The following is a 22,317-nucleotide window of genomic DNA, read 5'->3' as shown; positions in this document are numbered from 1 at the left end:
AACATTTGGAACCTCAGTACTCACACTTTGGAAAGGAGTCCCTGCAGGCTATGGGAATGAGACAGTTGTGTGACGTGCTTACTGCCCTCCTGAGGGCCTTCGGTAAGAAGCCTCATTTGATTGGTTTGGCCCCCAACCAATCAAATGATTATAGTTTATGATTTGGTTCAGTTGATATGACATATGCCTACTGTTTGATGGACACACCAGTGGTGGTTTCAATGTTTAGTGACACAATGGTTATTCTGTTGCCACACTACTACTGCTTGGTTAGGTTCAGGTCATTAAAAGAAAAAAAAAAGTTCAGGTTATTTAGTTAAAGTTAGACACTGGAATGATTAAGAACATTCATGTTTTTGGTGGGGTTGGGAAAGGCTGACAGAAAGCACTTCGGGCACGACCAATCCAATGACGATTTTTGACTGAAAGCCCTCTAGGCAAACTTCTCCCATATGCCAGAGTGACAGACAAAAATGTCTACAGCGCAGTGCCAGGGAACTTTAAGACATGTATACATATGGATTTGAGGGTCTGGATAAGCAATACAGTATTGTGAAAAATAAAATGGCAATAGACCTTTTTCTTCTTCTTTTTTCTTTGCACAACCCTTTCCTTCATTTACAAACTATCAGTTTGTGGGCAACTGGGCATGTTGACTAATCGTGAAGCTTTGTCTCCTTTCCTAAACGGAAATAGCAATCTTTATAAATGCAGCATCACCTACAAAGAGTAGCACTGCCTCTCATCTTTACAATTAGTTCATGATCGACACATATCCCTTTCGTTGACCTTCCTCTCTCCTGCTGTGTTGACTGCCTCATCATTTGAAGGTTAAGAGGACACTCTGACCACGAGCCCCTCCAGACCCTACAGGCATCTGGGGCTTTTGTTGGTTCATTGGCCATTTGCCAGATAAGAAAGGAAGTTGTGTTTGGTTCTCCTCCCTCGTGGGGCTGAATGTATTTCTGGCCTCCTTTTTCTTTACACAAGGGCCCGGAGATTATTTTTGCAGACCATGGGATGTTGTACATGTGCTGTGGCCAACACCCAAGAACAGGAAGCCACAGTTTCTATGAAAGTCCACGAGATGGAAGCAGATAGCGCCATGGGAAAACAATATTTTGGCTGGAGCTTATTCTGGTGGTCAATTAGACTCCAATGGCTGTTTGATTTACCACTTCCTTTACCTGCTTTTATGTGTTTGAGCCTGCTGTGTTGAACACAATGACCCGTGATTAAAGATGGAGCTAATTCAGACGGCCATGGCGCCAGTCTTATCAGATGCATGAGGTCCAGGACTCTTCAAGACAACGTCCAATCAATGGATTCACATAATCTATACTTTTAGAATGCTTTGTTTAAGTGTAATTATTGTTTTGTCATATCCCCTGACATCACAGCAAACCGCTTATTGGCAACAGCAACTTGACAAATAGGTGTGTTTGATGTGGCAATTTTTAAATATCCAGTAAACACGTCATCCACCGAGTGTGAAGTTGTGCTTTTGATTTTGAAATGTTTCAAGCTTGTAATGCTGTCAGGTTTTGATGGCATGATAAACATGCATGTAGATTTATTGCTGTGTGACTTCAAAGGTTTTTCATTGTTTCGATTAAGAAGCCTTTGGCCTGATGGTACACAGTAAAATCCTCTGTGTATGTAAACTGACCTGTAAAGGTGAGTTAAATGAGTATACAAGATTTTACTGTGGTATCATTGTGGCTTAAGCACCCATTAAATAGCCAATAGCCAATTAATATTTTAATTGATATGCAGAAATTAAAACTCAAACCTAATGATTAAAAAAATAATATATATATATATATATATATATATATATCACCCATTCTTGAGATAAGGGACAAAACTTTTTTCAAACTGGATTTTTTTTTTTTTTAAGATACATTCAAATCAAATGGATGTATTTGTAGACACAGGTCTCAACTACCAATATTGAGAAGGAACAGGTTTTTCGCATAACATTTCTTTCTAAAATGGGACATTTATGCACTTAATACCTGATTCATGTCAACTCCGTCAGACACACTAAAATATTTTTTAATTGAATTTGATAATTTCAACAATAATATAAAGTCCTCAGTTATCTTATACTGGCTTTCAGTAATCAAGTTAAGTAATACAATTATTTTAATATTGTTTTTTTCCAATATCACACTATTATGAAATATCCAATTTCTCAGATCCGTCATTTCAACCTCTATTTTCAATATTATAACATGAAAACCATGTAAAAAAAAAAAAAATCATCATTACGTATCATTTCAGTTGGTGTTTCAATACATATGCACAAAATATTTAACATCGAATTTTCTATTTCTTTGGAAATTAACAAAAACATCACGGGACGAACGTCTGACGGAGTTGACGAACATCTGACGGAGTTGACAAGTTTAACTGATTTAGGTTCTAGACCACCTAGGATCTTGATTCTGGTGACTAATCCCACATTTTCAAGGATGAGGAATACAGTGGTACTATTTATATTGGCCCTGTGACCATGGCAGCCATTTTCAAAATGGCCGCCACCTGCTGTTATTTTACAATAACTCAAGTTCTACACCACCTAGGATCTTGATGCTGGTGACTAATCATACATTTTCAAGGATGTGGGATACATTGGTACTATTTAGATTTGTCCTGTGACCATGGTAGACATTTTTAAAAATGGCCGCCAACTTTTTGTTATTTCCCAATAACTCAAGTTCTACACCACCTAGGATCTTGATTCTGGTGACTAATGCTACATTTTCAAGGAGGAGGAATACAGTTGTACTATTTAGATTTATCCTGTGACAATTGCAGCCATTTTCAAAAATGGTGGACCTGCTATTATTTTACCAATTTAGTCAGGGAATATTATCAGAATAATGTCAAATCTGTGATTACATTTCTTACCAAGAATTTTTTCACCAATGTGTTTGTAAAGGTGTCTACTAACATATCCCACATTGGTTTCTATTGAACCACCCTAGGGGCATTTTTGACAGCTGCTGAAAGTTGGGTACCATACCAAGTGGCTATGGCCAAACTAGGGAGTCTATGGCCAAACTAGGGGTCAAACCCCTTCGGCTAAATTCGGCCATATATCCACTGGCCCAAATGTGCTGACCTCATTTTGTGATGACGGCTATGGCCGTTTTCAGCCCAAGGAGTGTTCTTCGTGCATAGCTAATGCTTGGAATGCATTCAGAATCATGCAAACTCCCTAGTTTGACATGTCACATGCTACTTAAAGCATAATGAACATTTTGCCTTATATAGGTTGTTGATGGTACCCCAACTTTCAGCGGATATGTTAGTAGACACCCTTCCAAACACATTGGTGAAGAAAATTCTTGATAAGGAATTTATTACCAGATTGTATTAATAATCCCCTGACTAACTCATCTTCTAGACCACCTAGATCCGACTTCACCAACAAGACCCGATTGACACCTAAACAACAAGTTTGGACAGCCCCACCAATTAGTGTTACGGAAAATAGCAAGTGTCTACCCTAGGCCCAGAGGGAGACACAGAACTTTGATGCGGCTCAAATGTTGCACGACTCCTCAAAAAGCTGCCACCAGAGATGAGAGCTGAATTCTGCCGCACAATGCTCTGCGGCCCAGGAGCAACCAACACCATGTTGGAGTTCTCTGAGTGGTTGAAGCACGAGTCCTAGCCATATAGCCTGTGCAAAGGCAAACACCTTGAAGACCTGCTTGAGGTGAACAGTGAGCAGTGAACAGTGAGCGAAAGACTGAAGACAGAAGATCTGCCTTCAGGACTATCAGGCAGGATGTGCAGACACTGAAGGCATCAGTGTCGTTCTGTGTCCCCAGCATGTCAACCAAAGCAATGTTACCAAATCAAAGGAGCCTTCACCTCAAGTCACCTGGGGCTGGGTGAGCAATCGTATCCTGTATCTAGCCTCACAACTAAATACAGACACTTGGCCAGACTGCCGTTTGAAAGGGTCAAACCCTTCATCCTGATTGGGGAAGACCACCCCACCTAATCACACCAACCGAACAAGTGAGGTTGGGGCCTCCAGGTGGGCCAGCAGCCATCTGCACAAGACTGGGCTGGACCCTGCAGGAAAGCAATCTCCAGCCAAGACAATGTAAGTTGACTATAACAGAGCCCCAGAACACAGAGCTCATGAGAAGGATGGAGAAACACTGGCAGGAGGCCACCAAGATACAACGCCACACTGCAGTGGCCAGTGAAGTCAAACTGTGCGTCTTGTGTACCTGAAAGGGACAAGTCAAAGGCCAGAAAGCTCACCTCCTTTTAATGTCCTGTCAGTAGCAACTCAACCTGCAGCTGAAATAAGCCCTGACCCCTCCCAGAGAAAGTTCATCCTTGAAAATGTAATGATTAGTCACCAGAATCAAGATCCTTGGTGGTCTAAAACTTGAGTTATTGGTAAAATAACAGCAGGTTGGTGGTCATTTTGAAAAACAATGGCCTCCATGGTCACAGGACAAATCTAAATAGTACCACTGTATTCCTCATCTTTTAAAAATGTATTATTAGTCGCCAGAATCAACATCCTAGGTGGTCTAAAACTTGAGTTATTGTAAAATAACAGCAGGTGGTGGCCATTTTGAAAAACAATGGCTGCCATGGTCACAGGACAAATCTAAATAGTACCAATGTATCCCACATCCTTGAAAATGTATGATTAGTCACCAGAATCAAGATCCTAGATGGTGTAGAACTTGAGTTATTGTAAAATAACAGCAGGTGGCGGCCATTTTGAAAAATGGCTGCCATGGTCACAGGGAAAATCTAAATTGTACCACTGTATCCCTCATCCTTGAAAATGTAGTCTTAGTCACCAGAATCAAGATCCTAGGTGGTGTAGAACTTGAGTTATTGTAAAATAACATCAGGTGGCGGCAATTTTGGAAAATGGCTGCCATGGTCACCACGAGACAAATCTGTGATGGCCCTATAGCCAAAAATGTTCCTTAAGGCATGCTCTAACTGTGTGCCAAATTAGAATACGTCCCATTATTCAAAAACTATAACTTTATTGTTTTAGGAACACTTTTGTCAACTCCGTCAGATACATGTCAACTCCGTCAGACACAAAACCTGACGGAGTTGACGTCTGACGGAGTTGACAAAATGTCATTTGTTTTCATCTTAACCCTCTGTAGTACAATGTAGCCATTTTGTTTTTGCTTCATTTGTTAGCTAAACCTAACCCTAAACTAAAATAATAAACATTATTTTGGAATTCTTAACAAAGATCATAATAATGTCCTGACGGAGTTGACATGTAAAAGCTGTGACCACCCTGATATCAACATTGTTTGTTTAAAATATCAAACAATTGAATGCTTGTCAGACCAGGTGCTCCACTGTTGCAACAAATACAAACGGGACTTGGAAAAGGAGTCTTCAGGCTAAATCTGTCGACAATATTTTCTGATTAATTTAAGACTTTTAAAAAACCTGACGGAGTTGACGGGAGACGTGGGACACACATTTGATATGAGATAACTAATGGAAAAAATAAATTAAATTTATTGTGTATATTGTTTGCTATGTTGTTGACAATCTACTTTAATTTAGTATGTATATTTATGTGATTGTGACAGTATTAGACACTTTTTTAGCAGTTTGAAATTATGACCACTTGCTGGGGACAGGCTAAATACAGGCGTTTTTGGGTACAGTGCCTGCTTTTAACTAATTCAGATGGCATATGAAAACAATTATAATGAAATGAATGGCATAATAATGCACAACTGTATTACATGTAACTTTGCAAGTGCTTTTATTTTTATTAAATTTATTTATTTTTAACAATAATAAGGCTCTTATGTGTGGGACATGTTTTTTCCACTTTTGTCCCTCATCTCAAGAATGAGTGATATATATATATAATTTATTCAGAAAATCTGCATGAGAGCATCATTAACGTTAGAATGAAGTACCAAAGTCTCATTTCAAGTGAAGATGAATCCTCTAACTGCATTGCATCATCCTTCATCATTTTCTAAATACAAAAGCTGTACTGGTCTATCTATAAAAGGGAAATGGCAGAGCATTATGTTGTACTGTACGTAATTCTCATGAATTAATTGCCCAGTGCCCTTTCTTCACTGAGACACTTCCTGATGGACATTGTGTATAATGAGAGGCTGCTTGTCCCCCCACCCTCTTCCATAGACACGGACTGGGAGCACAGCCTGGGCTGTGAATGGCTGGGTGGGGTAAAGGGATATGAGGTCACTCTATTCATTGCATAATGAACCTAGTCTGGGCAAAGAAGATAAGGCCTCTTCTGTTATGTAACCCGAAATATAAACTGACCCAACTTTATTAAAATAATTATGTGTGTAATGGTGCATGTGTGTAGTGTAGGGCAGGCGATGAATTAGATGGGGATATAAAGTCAACTTTATATTTGATTGGTTTCCCATTACCCCATTGTTTTTGTGTATCAAAAGCTGTAAAACAAATATCTTCTGGAAATGGTAATGTGATTAAACCAGTTCATTTATAGCACAGACAGAGAAAATAGTATTCGGTAAGCAGTGAAGCACCCATTAATTTAAATAACTAGAGCGGTGCCTGTTGGGCACTGGAAATGAATGCCCCACCACAGTACCTTTTATGCCCATATATGGAGTACTTTATGTCCACAGCCTCTAGAGCGCCCATTGGGCTCTGACCTCTGACCTACACTACTTGGAACGAAGTTGGAAATTCATGCCCCACCCAGTTACAGTATTATGTCTGTGTTCTTGAGTTCTGGAGTTCTTTGTCAGGCATGCCCAAATTTGGAGTCTATGCTGAATTATGTCAGGACAGCTCCATATGGAGATCAGGTCCAGAGCCTGGGCAGAGGCCTTTTGTAGAGGTTCTGAACAACTGTGGGTCCGACCGACTCAACACCGGGCACTGCACTCCCTGTGGGGGTGTGGAACGCGCGTGTCGTATTTGAAGTCGGTGGGGCGAACAGTTCTCGAGTTACGTGCATTACAGATGTACACACAGACAGACATACTGTATAGAGACGTGGTGCATTGGTTTAAGTCAAGCACACAATGTTGTCTGTTTAAAACCACAGTAGTTGGCTCCAGGTTTTAATGAGCTACAGATTGAAGACAATAAATATTTTGATTGGAAAAATGAGAATCATGTGAGAATCGTGATCTCAATTATTGGGAAGGAAAGAAGAAGATTGTGCAGCACTAGACTCAAGGCAAAGTCCCTTTTCCACGTTAATACTTAAAATGGCTTTAACTCTTTGGAGGTTAATAGACCCTTTTCTGTCCATAAATATATTATGACCTCATCATGTAATGTCTAGGTTAAGTGATTCTTGCATCTCTCGAGATGGTCGTTATGGTTAGATATTTGCCCCCGTCCGCTTCTCTCTTCAATACAGTCAGCCAGTCACACTAATTGGCTATCAGATTGCAGTGACATGCTTGGAAGTTTTTCCTTCCAAGAAGAAAAAATTGTCGTGGTACTGGTTTGATTACATTTTTATTGTTTAGTTGACCACATTTCTGTCAGATCCTCTTCATTTAACGGAGGCATTTAAAAAATATCTTAGAAGCAGAATGAGTGAGTGAATAAATGAGTCACAAACGGTACATGCTCATGTAGTGGTACACTGTCATTGACCAGTGGAATGGGTAGTCTCTCTCTCTCTCTCTCTCTCTCTCTGTCTCTCTCTCTCTCTCTCTCTCTCTCTCTCTCTCTCTCTCTCTCACTCACTCACTCACTCACTCACTCACTCACTCACTCAATAAATAATTTAGTTTTGCTGAATGACCTGGTCTTACGACAAAATATAAATGAGCTTTCTTGCAAATTTTCTAATGTTATGACCTCATTAGCCTTGAGGCTATAAAGTAGCAGTAAGGCTTAGGCTTCGTACAGACGAACATGCTCTGTGCTGTCCGTGTTTCATGGCCGCCTCAATGCTTTTCCAATGGAAGTCACGTGGTTTGACCAAACAGTTGTGTGTGATGGGGGAGGGGGGGCAATCAAACACAAGTGTTTGGTCAAACCACGTGACTTCCATTGGAAAAGCATTGGGGCGGCCATGAAACACAGGCAGAGCACAGCACAGTTGCTCTTTATGTGTGTACGAAGACGCAAGTCTAGTTTACACATGACACTTTGTCGCTCCGCAAATATGATAAAAGCTGTCATTTGAAATTTTTCAATTGAAAAAGAAAAAAAGTGTCAATCATCTGACTGAGTATAAATTTAACTCTATATTATATTCCTACATAGTAAAGTTTTTTTGTATGCTAGAGGCTGTCAGAATTCAGAACAGTGATGGGGTGTGACGGATGAGAGAGTATATTTTAATGAATGTACAGTATTATGCCCAAGCAATAAGGAGGGCCACTTTGACCCACCTCAGGAAGCAGACGGGGGCCGGATATGTGGCCCCCGGAATTTAAACTGAAAGGGGAGAATCAATTAAGCAAATCTAAGTCTTATCACATCAGTTGTCAAAATATACGGTAAGAGCCTCTCTGTTATATAATCTCTAAATTGAACTTGTGTAACGCAGGTCAATAGGTGACTGGCAGGATCAGGGAAAAGCAGTGAAAATGAATCTTACTCCCAGGAAGTAAGATTCTGTATGCACAGAATAGCACATAGATCGAGTATAATCTTGTTGATTTGAGCTCGCCTGCTTTTTATGTCACTAGAGCTAGATCTTCGATTTGTGGGGGTAATGCTTTGGGATGAAAGTAGTTATCTTATCAAAGCCCTTCTAGCTGCTATCTCACTCACACAGCCAGACCTTTAAGCACTACAGTTGGTGTCTTTGCAAGAGCTCAAAGGAAACTGAGAGCAGTATGGTTCCCAATGGGAATGATGGAATGTCATCTAAGATTGAGGTGGTGTGCATAGTGAAGGCTGCAGATTCTTTCAATAGGGCCAACAAGTTGGTAAAACTTATAAAAATACTAGATTTATATTGTTGTGAGTGCATCAGTAGGCAATGAATTGGGTAATAACTAATAAGAATGCTCTGTTCACTGGAAATCTGCACCTTCTCCCAGAATCACAGTTACTGTATAACAGGTAATAAACCAAACCCTAAGTAGCCTTGCCGAGCCATGAGGCCCATAGGGCAGGAGCCTATCTCCTGTTTCTGTAGTGTGAGGCAGCTTGATGTATAAGTACACCCCCTGGACATGGCTAGTATGTAATAATAATAATAATAATAATAAACTTTATTTGTATAGCACCTTTCATACATAAATGCAGCTCAAAGTGCTTCACAGGGCAGGACACAAAAATAAAATACAATAAAACACAAGTACCGGTAGTTAAAATGATAGAACAATGGCAGAGAACAAAATTGAATATAAGAACATAAAATAAATAAAAACAAATAAAAACACCACATGCAGCAAATCAGTCAGGGCTGGGTAGGAACGTGCATAGTAAAACTCAACTAAAAGCAAGGGTGAAGAGGTGAGTCTTGAGTTGAGATTTAAAAATGTCTACAGAGGGTGCGTGTCTGAGCTCGAATGGAAGTTTATTCCAGGCTGTTGGGCCATAGAAGCAAAAAGCTGCCTCACCATACTTTTTTGTGCACATTCTTTTAGGCACTTCAAGTAGGCCAGCATTGGAGGACCTGAGGGGGCGGCTAGGGACATATCTAGGTAGGCAGTCACGGAGGTACGGAGGTGCGAGACCATTGAGAGCTTTATAGACAGAATTTTAAAATCAATCCTAAAAACAACCGGAAGCCAGTGCAGTGATGCCAAAACTGGAGTAATATGTTCTCTCATCTTAGTTCTAGTTAAAACTCTAGCTGCTGCATTTTGGACAAGTTGTAATCTGTCAGTCGTTTTCTTAGGCAGTCCTGAAAAGAGTGCATTGCAGTAGTCAAGCCGAGAAAAAAAAAGGCGTGGATTAGCGTTTTTGCATCGTCCAAGGACAAATAGGCTCTGATTCGTGCAATATTTCTAAGGTGAAAAAAGGCAATCTTGGTAACATGATTAATGTGTGAATTAAAATTCAATTCAGAATCAATAATAACCCCCAGGTTCTTTACTGTACTGTTACTTTCTACAGTCAGGTTGCCAAGTCTGCTAATTATTGATTATTTTTGCTCGCTAGAACCGATTATGAGAACTTCTGTCTTATCCTCATTTAGCTTGAGAAAGTTCTCACTCATCCAACATTTGATGCTAGACAGACAGGTCAACAGCGGGTCTAAAGCACACGGGTCTAGCAGGGACTTACCCCAATCCAACCCTTGATTCCCAATTCAACCCTTGATTCTGAGTGTTAAGCAGGGAGGCATTGGGTCCCATTTTTACAGTCTTTGGTATGACCCGGCCGGGGATTGAACCCCAACCTCCCAGTCGGAGGGGCGGACACTCTAACCACAAGGCCACTGAGCTGGTAAAAAACCAAACCCTTCTATTACAATATTGGTATCGGTATCAGTTGATTTTACAAAATGCACACATACAGTAGTAACTTATTGATAGCTCTTGTTTTTAATGGTCAATAGTACCAGATTCACGGTAACAAAGAACTTGACCTCAGTTGACCTGTTCCTTTTGGTGATGTTTTTTATATATATTATTATATATACTCATTTTGGATTATTACTAATTTATTGTATTTTATTTTGAAAGCTGTGCAACTTATGACTCCCCAGATCCCACATGACAAAGACACAGGTTTAGATCTCTGCCTAGTTGTGATAAGACTTGTAGACAGCAGACAGCCCCTGGTCCCAGTAGACAGCACAGTGTTAGTAAAGCTGATGTGAGCTCAGATGACTCAGCGGTGTATTGAGCCCAGTTCCTTTTTTCTGCCTTACATTGCATGCCATCAGGCCACAGTGCTGTCAGGGAGCATGTCAAGAGATCTGTACATCACTAAGATGCAGGGAGGTGAAAGAAGAAGCAGGATAATAGAGAACAGAACAAAGTGTGTGGGTCTATTGGGCTTGTAGGGAGGGAGGTCTGTCACTGCAGTTCAAATAGAGCTACAAAATACCCCCCACAAGAAAAACACCTTTGTTGTTGTGATAGACTGGCACCTTGGAAACCGTATGCTCCAGCTGAGATGAGTTCATTGTTGACATGTAGTTGTGTACAGCTCAGAGGAGCTCCTTGTGGGTATCACAAAGTTCATGAACTGTCTATGCAGCATACACTTGATATGAAACGACACATGTGTACACAATCTGCAGCTCTATCTGCATGCTCATAACAGGTGTCCAAATTCTGGAGAAGAAAGGAAATGTACTGTTGGTTATTAGTAATACTATTTGCATGATCCAATTGCAGACATGCCAAATAAAAAACAAAAACTTCATGTCACTTTTGTCTGTCACTTTATCCAGACCACAGGTTTGACCCTTAAAGGACCACTTCACCACTTTTCAACCTATCTTCATATAATAAGTCCTCACTAATAATCATGAAAGAATGGTGCAATTTTTTTCTACTCTGTCTGTGTCTCATTTTAGGGCTGTGGGCAGTTCAGAAACCGTCTTCCAGTGACATCATCGATGGGGAATACACGCTAATAAAAACTACAGGCTTTCTAGTCCTGAAAAGTTGCAATGTGAAAATGGAAGCCATCGTTCTCACGATAATGAAAATATAAACATTTTTGTAAAACAAATCTTGTTTAAAAAATAATCTGCCTAATGATGATGTCACTGGAAGAAGGTTTCTAAACTGCCCACAGCCCTCCTATGAGACACAGAAAATCGTGCCATTTTATCATGATTATTAGTGAGGACCTATTATATGAAGATAGGTTGAAAAGTGGTGAAGTGGTCCTTTAACAATCAAGCTGTCGCTGTGACTCAAAATCAGGCAGCCTTGTTTGTTGTCAGGGCTGCTTGTACATATGGACATATCGGGGTAGATTCTTTTTTTGTGTGTGCAAGGGGCCAGTGTGCTAAAGCTGGGAAGGCTGCCAGGCAGCATGCAACGTGTCTGTTTTCTCCCAGAGGGACAAAACGGAAATGACAAGGCAATCACCATTCTGTCAGCATCACCATGGTAGCACCAGCAAGGTTATTTATCCTGAAGGTTAATGGGGATGGCGCCTGAAACAGAGGGGGCCAGATTGGGAGAAACATGTGCCTGTTTTACTTTAGCAAGCAAGGCTTGCTAAAGTAAATGCACTTCTGAACTCTGAGCAGAATGGGGTGAATTGATGGATTGCGTTGAACATGAAAGTTCACTTAGTTACTTGACACACGCCTAAAAATCTTGAATTTAATTTGAAAGTAAGTAAAGCCAGGTCCACCAGGATGGATTATTTTCAATAGGTAGGTCAGTCTGCATCTTTCCTCTGGCTCTTGAAAGACTTTATTTTTGGGAATACCATTAATTTTTCCTGTCCTGTGTAAAAGGGATCAACGAAATGTGTTTCTAGGATGCACTCTTCACAGCTCTGAATAGCTGTCAAGCTGAAATGTTTCTGATGCTAAATTAAAATACAAGTTAAAGTCCTTGTGTGGGAGTGGCAATTTATGTTTAGTTTGAAGTGTTCTAATCACACTGGCTGGTGACATCAGCATGTTACCTCCCAGCTCAATGTTGTTACACATCATAAGCCTGAAAGATGAGTATTCAGACCTGTAATTTATCCATGGCTGCAGCATCCTTGAAAGTAAAGGGGCTAAATTGAGGGCTGAATGATCAGTGTGTATCAGATACCAACAGAGTGGTGGCTTTTTGGTACAATTTGGATGTGTTAAACAGACCTGTGTGGGAGTCAAGCATAGCAGATAGAATGATTGATTGCCCTATTCAGGGGTCACGAAGAACTTTAGTTTCAGTACCATATAGACAAAATAAGTCCACTTGCAGTCTTCAATGCAAAACAAAAGTTATTTGCAGACAGAATACAGATTGGTCGGAGACTCTGAGTTTAACAGTTATTTTTCCTTTCTAAATGTCAGTGAGCATGGCTTCAAGGTTAGTCGAATTTAATTAGAATGTGTTTCTAAAAAGTACTGGAGTCTATAGAAATCAGCTACAGTCACTGGCTGAGATAGTGAGTTACAGTACATTATAGCAATATATTCAGAGGAAAATATGAAAACACTCCAACATCTTGTTGCCGTATCACAACTCAAAGCTACTTCTGTTGTAATGACAGGTACTGATAACTGTAAATAAATAACATTGCATGCTTGGGAAGGCGTAGCCTCGATACCCAGGCTTTCATTTTCGTCTGCTGTCAGAAATACAGAACAACCCTAACTATCTCTGGGAATTTATGAACCATCGTTTAGTATAATGAGACATATCTTAGCCATATCTCATTTATACATTATTTCAACATAATAATTTTAGATCATACCATTGATTCTATGATGCACCATACATTCATCTGAAACATTTAAAGCACATGAATCATGATTATTAGTTTAAACTTAAAAGAGTACCCAGTGTGCAAACAGATTTGACACAGATTCCTTGACTGCTGCTGTGCAATCCTCACTTCAGATTTCAGATTTGAGCCCCACTCATTCTCTTCCCTTTTTAAAGGCGAACTTATCTTTCCATCAGTAAATCTATTTTGGATGGCAAATTAGCTAAATGCTTTTTTACTTAACTGTTTTTTACATCACTTGTTTATTTGTGTATAGCCACAATCCAGCAAAAATAACGAGACCTTCCTGGACTTGACATTAAGGCTTGTCCTATCTTTCTGGACAAGTGCATTAAAATGTCATGTGTTTGTTGGACAAGTGACTCTTGGTTGCACTTTTTCTGTGATGCTCCTAGCAGCCAACAATATTGTCTGGATATTGTCTGTTTTTTCTAATAGTCACCTTTCCAATATTGTCAATAGCCCTAGATTAGAATGTCTGTGATTTTACATGCATTTCATGTATTCCAAATACACAGCCATAGATCGGTCCTATCCGCACACAGTTAGTAGACTGACCACGTCAGCATTTAAACTTGTAGCACTGCATGTGTACTCACCCAGAAATTAATTCCTAAGATTTGGAGACAGATATTATCCTTTAGTTATCCATTTGAAAGTTCAGAATGTCCGTGTGTCGTGGAAAAGTAGCGATATCTTTCTAGATGTTTTCTCCCAGAACTAGATGAAACTAGTCCCCAAAACGAACTGTGGGAGGTCGGGTGGGAATCAGGAGTCAGAATGCAGTATCAAGGGTTTGACACACGGTGGCGCCCCTTGTTTTATTTCAGATAATGTCAGACAAAAGTCAATATCACATCAGATTATGTATGACATAACATTCTTCCTTGAAGTCAGGCCTCCTTGGATTGGATCGTCACTGCAGAGGATGAGAGGGGTGTTAGCAAGCGGTCAGAGCACAAGGTAAGTACAGGGTTGGGGCCTGAGACTCCGGTCTAGGCTATCTACCAACTAGACTTTTCTATAACTTTCCTCTTCTTTTTTTCCATGGTCCAGAGGGTGCCAGGAGGCTCCCCCGGAGGTAGGTACGATGTTAGGTAGTCTTCTCTATCCACAGGGCACAGAAGAGTACTTTTGTGTAGAAGTACTCAGATACATTTGGGCGAGTAATCAGAGTAAAAGTACTTGGTTCGGGACCGGGTGAGTATGTAACCTAGGGCCCCTTAGGCTCGGCCAACAGGTAGGTACACAAGCATTTATACTCTGATTTCTCTCTATATACTGGGGTCGCCGTGGAGGTACGTCAAAGGCAGCCAGTGGGTTAACAGAAAAGAGCACTATATTTCTAATCACAGTCTCTGTCTTCTTTCACCGGAGTAAGGAGGGGCTCTCGCCAACTTAAAGTCTTTTAAGGGTTTAACTGAACACAAACGGCCTGTCTTCGTTCACAGGGTTAAGGTGACACTTTAACTAGAATATGCTTTCTTCGGTAAACATCAACAAGGTTCTTTTCTTCATTCACAATTCTTATTATTATCCTTAGCTTCTCAAGCGTCTGTAAGTGCCTCTTCTTAGCCAAACGTGTGATAGTGAGAGAACAGTTGTCTTACCTTAACGTGCGGTGGGCTGCCAGTCGATACGAGGGTCCCGTCTTCTGCTACTCGTCCCCGAACCGAGTCAGGTGGGTTTCCAGGTATATGTGCGGCTTTCCACTCGTCACTTATTTATGGGGGGCACACACTCCCGTGTGTGCTTTCAGCCCCACTCCTACAAGCCATCCAGCGCCAAGCTGCTGACATACATTGTCCGAGCGTTCTTGGGTGAACCAGCCAGTGTCAGGGCTAAGTTCAACTGGCGTTTATAAAGGGCGCGGCTGACAGGTTGCGGCTGTCGCTGATTGCTAATCGGGCGGCGGCCGCATTAGACGCAGCTGGTGTAGGATCGCACTGGGGTAGTAGATGGCGTCTATGACACGTCCGTGGGCGGAACGCGTCGGAGAGGTCGGCGTTTGTCTGGTTGTCATAGGAACGCGCCAATTATTCTGGTGGTACTGTGGCGAGAATCCACAGAACACATATCATAGACATTCTAGGGATATTAACTTGTAAACTGAGAATATTCATCTAATATTCACCAATGTATTCACCAATTTACCTGTACATGTATTCATGTATACTACATGTATACATGAATACACTGCATACACGCTGCATACTTATATTGTGAAAAGGGAGAAAACTGTCTAATGTTCATGGTGGTCCCAATATTTTCAATGCTACGTTAGCAGAAACCAGGTGGAGTATAGGAGATGATTAGTTTTAAATTAAAAGAATAAGGTAATTCTTCTACATGGAGGCTACAGAGTGAATATGCCACTGGGGCCTATTTTCCTCAGCATACACTGAACTCCCACTAATCTAAAATATATACCTTGTGTCTACATGTGATCGGCAAGCAGCTGTTCCTTTACGTAATTGTTAATGCTGCATTTATGCCTGGCTTTTCTTTTTCCTCCAGTTTGTGTGTACCAATGCAGAGATTATGCCAACTTTTTGTGGGATCCAGACCTCACCAGTCAGTACGAGTACACTTTGCATGTGGTTTTCAGGGAAGAGGATTCATCCCAATTATAGTTAACTAGTCCTTACCCGTTCTGATATATTTCAACTTGTATAATATATTTGTGTGTGTGTGTGTGTGGTTTTTTATGAATAAAAACAGCAGTATAACATTAAAGTATTCTTCCAAATGCATGGTAGGGAAACGTTTTCATGGCAAGAGCAAGGACCGCAGCATTTACACTTATTAGCCCACAGAGCCCCATTTGAAAAGTATCAAGGACCCCCAGTTTGACATGCAGCTATATATGGACAGTCGCACAGATCCAATTTGCAGGTGGATTTGCGTCCAAAACGGTCTCAATTGTGAGCTTTGGCTTGAGAGAACTCATGGCTTTTGCAACCTGTGATGTTGTGAGCTTGTAGATTAGCTGTTTTCACCAGAGCGTGCGCTGTAGCCACTTCACGCTGTGTGTGTGTGGCTTATGCTTATTAAGACAGTTGTATCTCGTGTTGTGTTTATAGCTAACTGAAAAGTGAAAACGGCCACGCGATGACGCACGCGCACACATACGAACGTGCGCACTCACAGCTTAAGTAGTTTACACACACACACACATGCTCACAGCGAAAGTAGTCTGCACACACACACACACACACACACACAACCTCCGTGTTGGCTGAGGGCGGTGTGAAAAAGGGTATAGGTGCGTGGAAGAATGCGCTAGGGTCCTTGAGGCTGTTCTTCGTGGCATGTTGTTTGTTGTATGTAGTAATTGTGTCGATGCGTAAGGGGGTTGGAAATATCCCGATCGCTCGCCCGCTGTCTATTGCGAGCAAAATTGACAGCGGGCGAAACAACTGAAGTTAGGCGGAAAACTCGAGCAAAATTGACAGCAGGCGAAACAACTCAAGTTACGCGGAAAACTGTGTCCCAGTATTAATCAGTGACCGTCCCAAAATGCAATTCACTGGTGACACGTGATTTCTGGGGAGAGGAGTTTTGCCGCCCTGTGGCTGCGGGGGGTACTGCATGCGTTTTTAATTCACTAATAAATTAATTAATAATCATTAATGTGTCAAATCGAAAAAAGGGCTCCGTTACGCCCTCCATATTCATATGGTCAATGCCTGTGTGAAAAGTGGGAGCGATTGGTGCAGGCAATGAGGAGATAATGAGGAGATAATGCGGTCGGACACTCACTCACACACACACTCAGACATTCGCTCTATTATAGTATAGATGAACAAATCAAACATTTTGTGGAATTGTACTGCCTCAGCTGTGCACCAGCTCAAACTAGTGATAAGGCTGGTGGACAACAATACAAGTTGTATATTTATTTATTTATTTATTTTGATATCAAACTTTTAACTTTTTGAATATGTCCATCCGTATGTATGTCTGTATGTCCGAGCACGGAAAGCTGCAACACCCAAAGTGGCCAGTACAGTACAGCACAGCGTAAAGTGGCACAGAGTACACTACAGTACGAGCCTTGGGCCGTTCCTGGGGCTCTGGTTGTTCCGGGGACCCCGGGGGCCCCCACACGGACCCCCCGGGGACCCCCACATGGCAACTCAACAAAAACGTGTTGTACCCTGTACACGGGTGGTGAAGTCACACAGAGATTATTCAAGTTATCTTCGGTGCTACAACTAATTATAAATCTGTAACTCTTGTGGACTAGGCAACATTGTGTAAATGGTCTGCCATATTGTGCCCTTTTCCAACTGCATTGTATTCATTCATTCACACAGCGACGGTGGAGGCAGCCATACAAGGCACCAGCCTGCTCGTCCTGAGCCATTGTGTAACCTCATGTCTCCTCTTTGTGCAGGGAGCCATGGGCCTCGAGGCTGGGCAGCCTCCTATCTGGAATGTGGGGAGAAGAACCAATCACCTGTGGACATTGTAGATGAGGATTCTCAGGTCTCCCAAGAGTGCCAGGAACTAACACTTGACAACTTCAATACCAAGTCGTCCAACGCGACCACAATGAAAAACACTGGGAAGACAGGTCTGTATTACTGCAATTTACCAAAACGCTGATTTCCCCATGTTCACTTTTGACATTTTTCAAAACATTTGACATTTGTCAAAGACATTTGTATGACATTTTGAATCTCTGATCACATCTGGCATCGATACCAAATGCAGTGTTTTGGTGGAATTCCATGCAGGCACTAATGAAATATCCCGTTAATGCTGGAATTCCGAAGTATTCTGATCCGCCCCTACAGACACCTCACCTCATGGCACAGCACCAGGGAAGTCAAGAGGGCAGTTGACCTTTAGTAGTCATGCTTTGGCATGTTGCTAGGCTACTGTACAGGGATATCTGTCCCAGTGGGAGCTTCATCAGACATGCAGTATAGCACCACTTAACAATAATACAATGCACATTATTCAGGCAAACGCAGAGGTCAATAGTTAACGAGGACTGGATTGGTTTAAATATTAGAAGGAAATGAGTAGCCATTCAATTTCTGGTTAATTTCCGGTTAGTATCGGTTGCCTAGCAACCTAAAACCATTCATACGTCGGCAAAGAACGCAATCTATCATAATCCATAATCCAAAATACCATTGGACACAATACCGTCTTTCACAGTGAAGCATTGGCTTTGATAGGACGTAAATGGCAGCCTTTGGCAGTCAATGTGTTCATTGACTTGACTTTAAGTATTCATTGTGAAAATACAATTGGCATTTTAGTCAGTCTCACTTATAATCACAGTAATATCCAAATTTAAGTTAACTTTGTTGGAAGGATCGTTTCCACAAGAGCGTTACACCTGAAAGACATACAGTAGTCCTGTTATATAGCTCAGGGAAATCAGTGCCTGCAAAATGAGTTTATCATGTATTTTTCATCACACTTTTTGCTATAGTTACTCGGCTCCCTATGCACAGAAAGATTCTTCAAACTTGTTTTTTTACTTGGTAAAATGCCATTCACACCGAGCACTATAACTATGAAGATAACTATATCGTTCACCATTGTATTTTGTTTTTATAGTTGTTTGAACTCTGCCATCCACTTCACTTAGAAGTTCAGCTGCATATAACATCCATAGACCTTGAGAGCTGAAGTCCTGACCTTAGCTGATCTCTCCAAGTGTTGCTGATCTTCCTCTCTTGAGCGTGAAGAGTGTATTTGTCTTTCATCTTAATGAGCCTTGTTTGTTACCATGACAACCACAGCAACTCAGGCGGCACAGCATTGCTTCGGTCTGCTTTTACAAATCCACCAAAAGGTGGAAATAGCAGATGCACATTCTTACTGGGCATGCCATCTATAATAAGAGCTGTGTGTCGATAGTATTGGCACTTTGGCACACCAGTGTGTGCGGCCACTTTCCTGTCCCTTGAAGACGACTATTCAGTTTAAACTCCCGTGGACTGCCACCACTACAAGGACTTGTGTGTGCGTAGCATTCTTGTGTACAATATGGCGTGACAATATCAACATGATGTCCGAGATCCACATGGAAGCCGAGCCGCTGCTTGTGTTATTTATTCTGCAGCTGCTATCGGGCTATAACACGTTTCAGCCTTCCTCAAAAGATAGTGTTGGACTGCTGCTATTTCCACCTTTTCATCGCTACATTGACCGAATAGGTGAGAACCCAGAGCCAGGGGAGGATGCAATCAGAGAAGGCTCACCTGCACCTGCTCCACATTTTGGGGCGGTAGTTCCAGACCCACAGGAACGCACCCAGGGTGCCGGGCTGGTTCGGGCGAGCCGCCCCACGTCCGAAACAGTTGAGAAATGACAGAGTTACCGTGTGGGGATTCCTCTACTGTACCCTCTACTGTACTGTACTGTCACTGTACTGTACTGTCGCACCCAAAATCATCATATATAGTTAATATGTGCGTGTGTGTTTGTGTGTGTTAGGTTGCGCACAGGTGGTGAAAAACAACCATGCTGTTTTCGTGCTCTCACCCAGCCAGTCAGCCAGCCAGCCACACACATAGGGCTCCATTTTTGTCGCCACCTTTACCCGAGACGCGGCCCACAATTCAGCGAATATTACGAATATAGGAGGTTGCTCTGTCCCTTAATGGTATTTTGGTCCAGCGTCACCCGCTATCTGTTTTGCCGACACCGGTATTTGCGCCTAGAGGTGTGGTCATGGGCGTGCTGGCAAACCTTCCCCATAATTGCTATTTTGGTCACACACATTTGGGAAGGCTCATAGTGGACTTTAAAAGCACCCGTAAACTGTATGCCAAATTAGTTTGGTAAAGAGCGGCGTGCACTGCACGCCTGCATGGAGATGTCCGCGTAGTGCAGGCAGCGTCATCTCTCCTTATTCTCCTATGCATCTCTTTGTAATTTTCCTATAATCAGCAGAAGTGAGTGCCTGCCACTTCCTTGTATCCATTGTGTTTGTATAGTCAAATAAGTTATTTGTGCCAGGCATTGTGTGGTGTGCGCGATTCCATTTGCTCATTCAGTTTATCACCCCATAGCAGAAAATGGGGTTTAATCAGATTTACCAAACTTTCCTTTTCGCTTCGTACCCTTCCATAGAGACGGCCTACACGCACAATCTATATACAGTACCAAATATAGCCCTAATTTCGTAGTTTACAGTGTCTGTCTGCATGGAGCGATGCCTTTACAAAATATATTTTTTTCACATGTAGGCTATTATTAGTTTTATACATTTTAGGAGTGAAAACATATGTTTAGATGCCTGTGACAGCCTCTCAACTGGTCAAACAATGCTGCTCCGCTGTTCTACGACAGAAAAACAGGTGAGGACAAAGCGTACGACAGCTCCCGACCAGACGTGAGTTTTGAACTTTGTCAGGTTCAATTTCAAGCTTTGGCGGAAATGGTAAATGCCGAAAATGTCGGTAATTTCGGCGTGCACCCATATTTTGGCGTACGCACGGTTGATAAATGAGGGCCATGATGTTTGTGTTAAGACATAATCTACACTATAGCTGTATAGGAGGGGCTAGCGCCCCTCAATAATACCTGATGAACATGTGTGGAACTCCATCCACTCCATCTTTAACATCTGCGCCGGGTGGACAATACCATATGCCTTGAAGGACAGAAGAGACATTGGCTTAAAAGAATATTTTACTTTTATCCCATGCATGTCCTTGGCGGGATCTTTAATAATTTGATTAATGCTGATTCAACTCTACTCAACTGGAAATAGTGTTGTAGTAATCCAAAGTTCATTGGTCAAGCTTATGTTAGACCTGATATTTTAATTGAGCACCGGGGCCATAGATCTTAAAAGTTACTTGAGATTGATTTCACAGCTTTCCCTCGCGTCCTGACCTGCTTTGAGATCAAGCCGGTTGGCCACCATCCCAGCCAGTATGCCCCCAACCAAACATTTCCCAGGCAAATTTCAAACAACCCTCAAGAAAATTCATGAGGAATTGGAAGTTAGTACCCCAGAGACTTGCATTGATCAAGGGTTTACTCTCACACCAGACTCCCTTTCTTTCACAGGCTGTGATTCAAGGTCTTTTTGGCTTATTTTCTAATTCCTGCTCTCCAGCACAGCATTGCTAATGAAACTTCCAGGGCCGGCCGGCCTGCCCAGCCCTCCCGGTCTTCCACATAGGATTACAGTACCTCATCAACAACACCAGCAGCAATCCTTTATTAACAACCTCTGTTACTGTATGGGTCCAAATTAGTTACACTATTGTGTGCATGTTATGGTGAATTCTTTGTGTAGTGATTTCTCACATTGGGGTTGATGCTGTGTGCTGTGGAAAATCTCCTACTATACATCTCAGGCCTTATCCTGTGAGCTGAAACACTTATTAATACTGGATTATTTATTGTCTTGTGACACAACTGCTCACAAATCCCTCCTCACATATAAGTGCATGTCTCACATTCATCCCGCTCCAGGTGCCCATTTATCTTTCCCTTGATTAGTCCAATATTCTTTCTCTGTATTTGTTCTTTTTGCAGTCTGTGGCATGTTGTCCATTGTCTCTCGATTCTACCCGTTCGCTTGGCGCAGGCTCCTCGTCTTGTCGTCATCTGTGTTTACTGTCATCTGTGTTTACTGACAGTCTGTGTTTGCTCGTACTCAACACCCCTTCTCCTGGTTTGATTTGTGCTGTGATTAAAAGTTGGCCCTCATCTGTAGTGGGTTAGTTAAAGCAATGGTTCTCAACCACCCAGGGGGGTACCCACACGATTTTGTGGATGACAGTGAAGTGACACTTTAAGGACTTTTAAGACCTTTTTAATATTAAAAAAATACCATTACTGCATCAAAAGTCATCACAAACTACATTATACTATTAAAAACTAGTCAAACATTGGCCAAATTGTCAAAGAACCTGGGGGTCATTATTGATTCTGAATTTAATTTTA

At 41.7% G+C, this 22,317-nt stretch overlaps 1 protein-coding gene across 2 annotated transcripts in view; it reads left to right on the top strand.

The window, feature by feature from the left end:
* The window catches only part of LOC310863092 (receptor-type tyrosine-protein phosphatase gamma-like), a 116,814-nt gene that overhangs the window by 33,850 nt on the left and 60,647 nt on the right, over positions 1-22,317 (top strand). For both annotated transcript variants that reach the window (XR_014569636.1, XM_083771216.1), the window contains exon 3: positions 17,786-17,965. Coding sequence is in view for 1 of the 2 variants with exons in the window: in XM_083771216.1 (XP_083627342.1) it covers positions 17,786-17,965 (180 nt within the window). In the remaining variant the exon portion in view is untranslated. The remainder of the gene's footprint in view (positions 1-17,785; positions 17,966-22,317) is intronic.

This window comes from Protomyctophum parallelum, assembly GCF_964188405.1.
Source record: "Protomyctophum parallelum genome assembly, chromosome: 8".
In the NCBI taxonomy this organism is placed as follows: Eukaryota; Metazoa; Chordata; class Actinopteri; order Myctophiformes; family Myctophidae; genus Protomyctophum; species Protomyctophum parallelum.
Note: the sequence above shows the minus strand (reverse complement) of the source record. Positions and strands in the feature narration are given on the sequence as shown.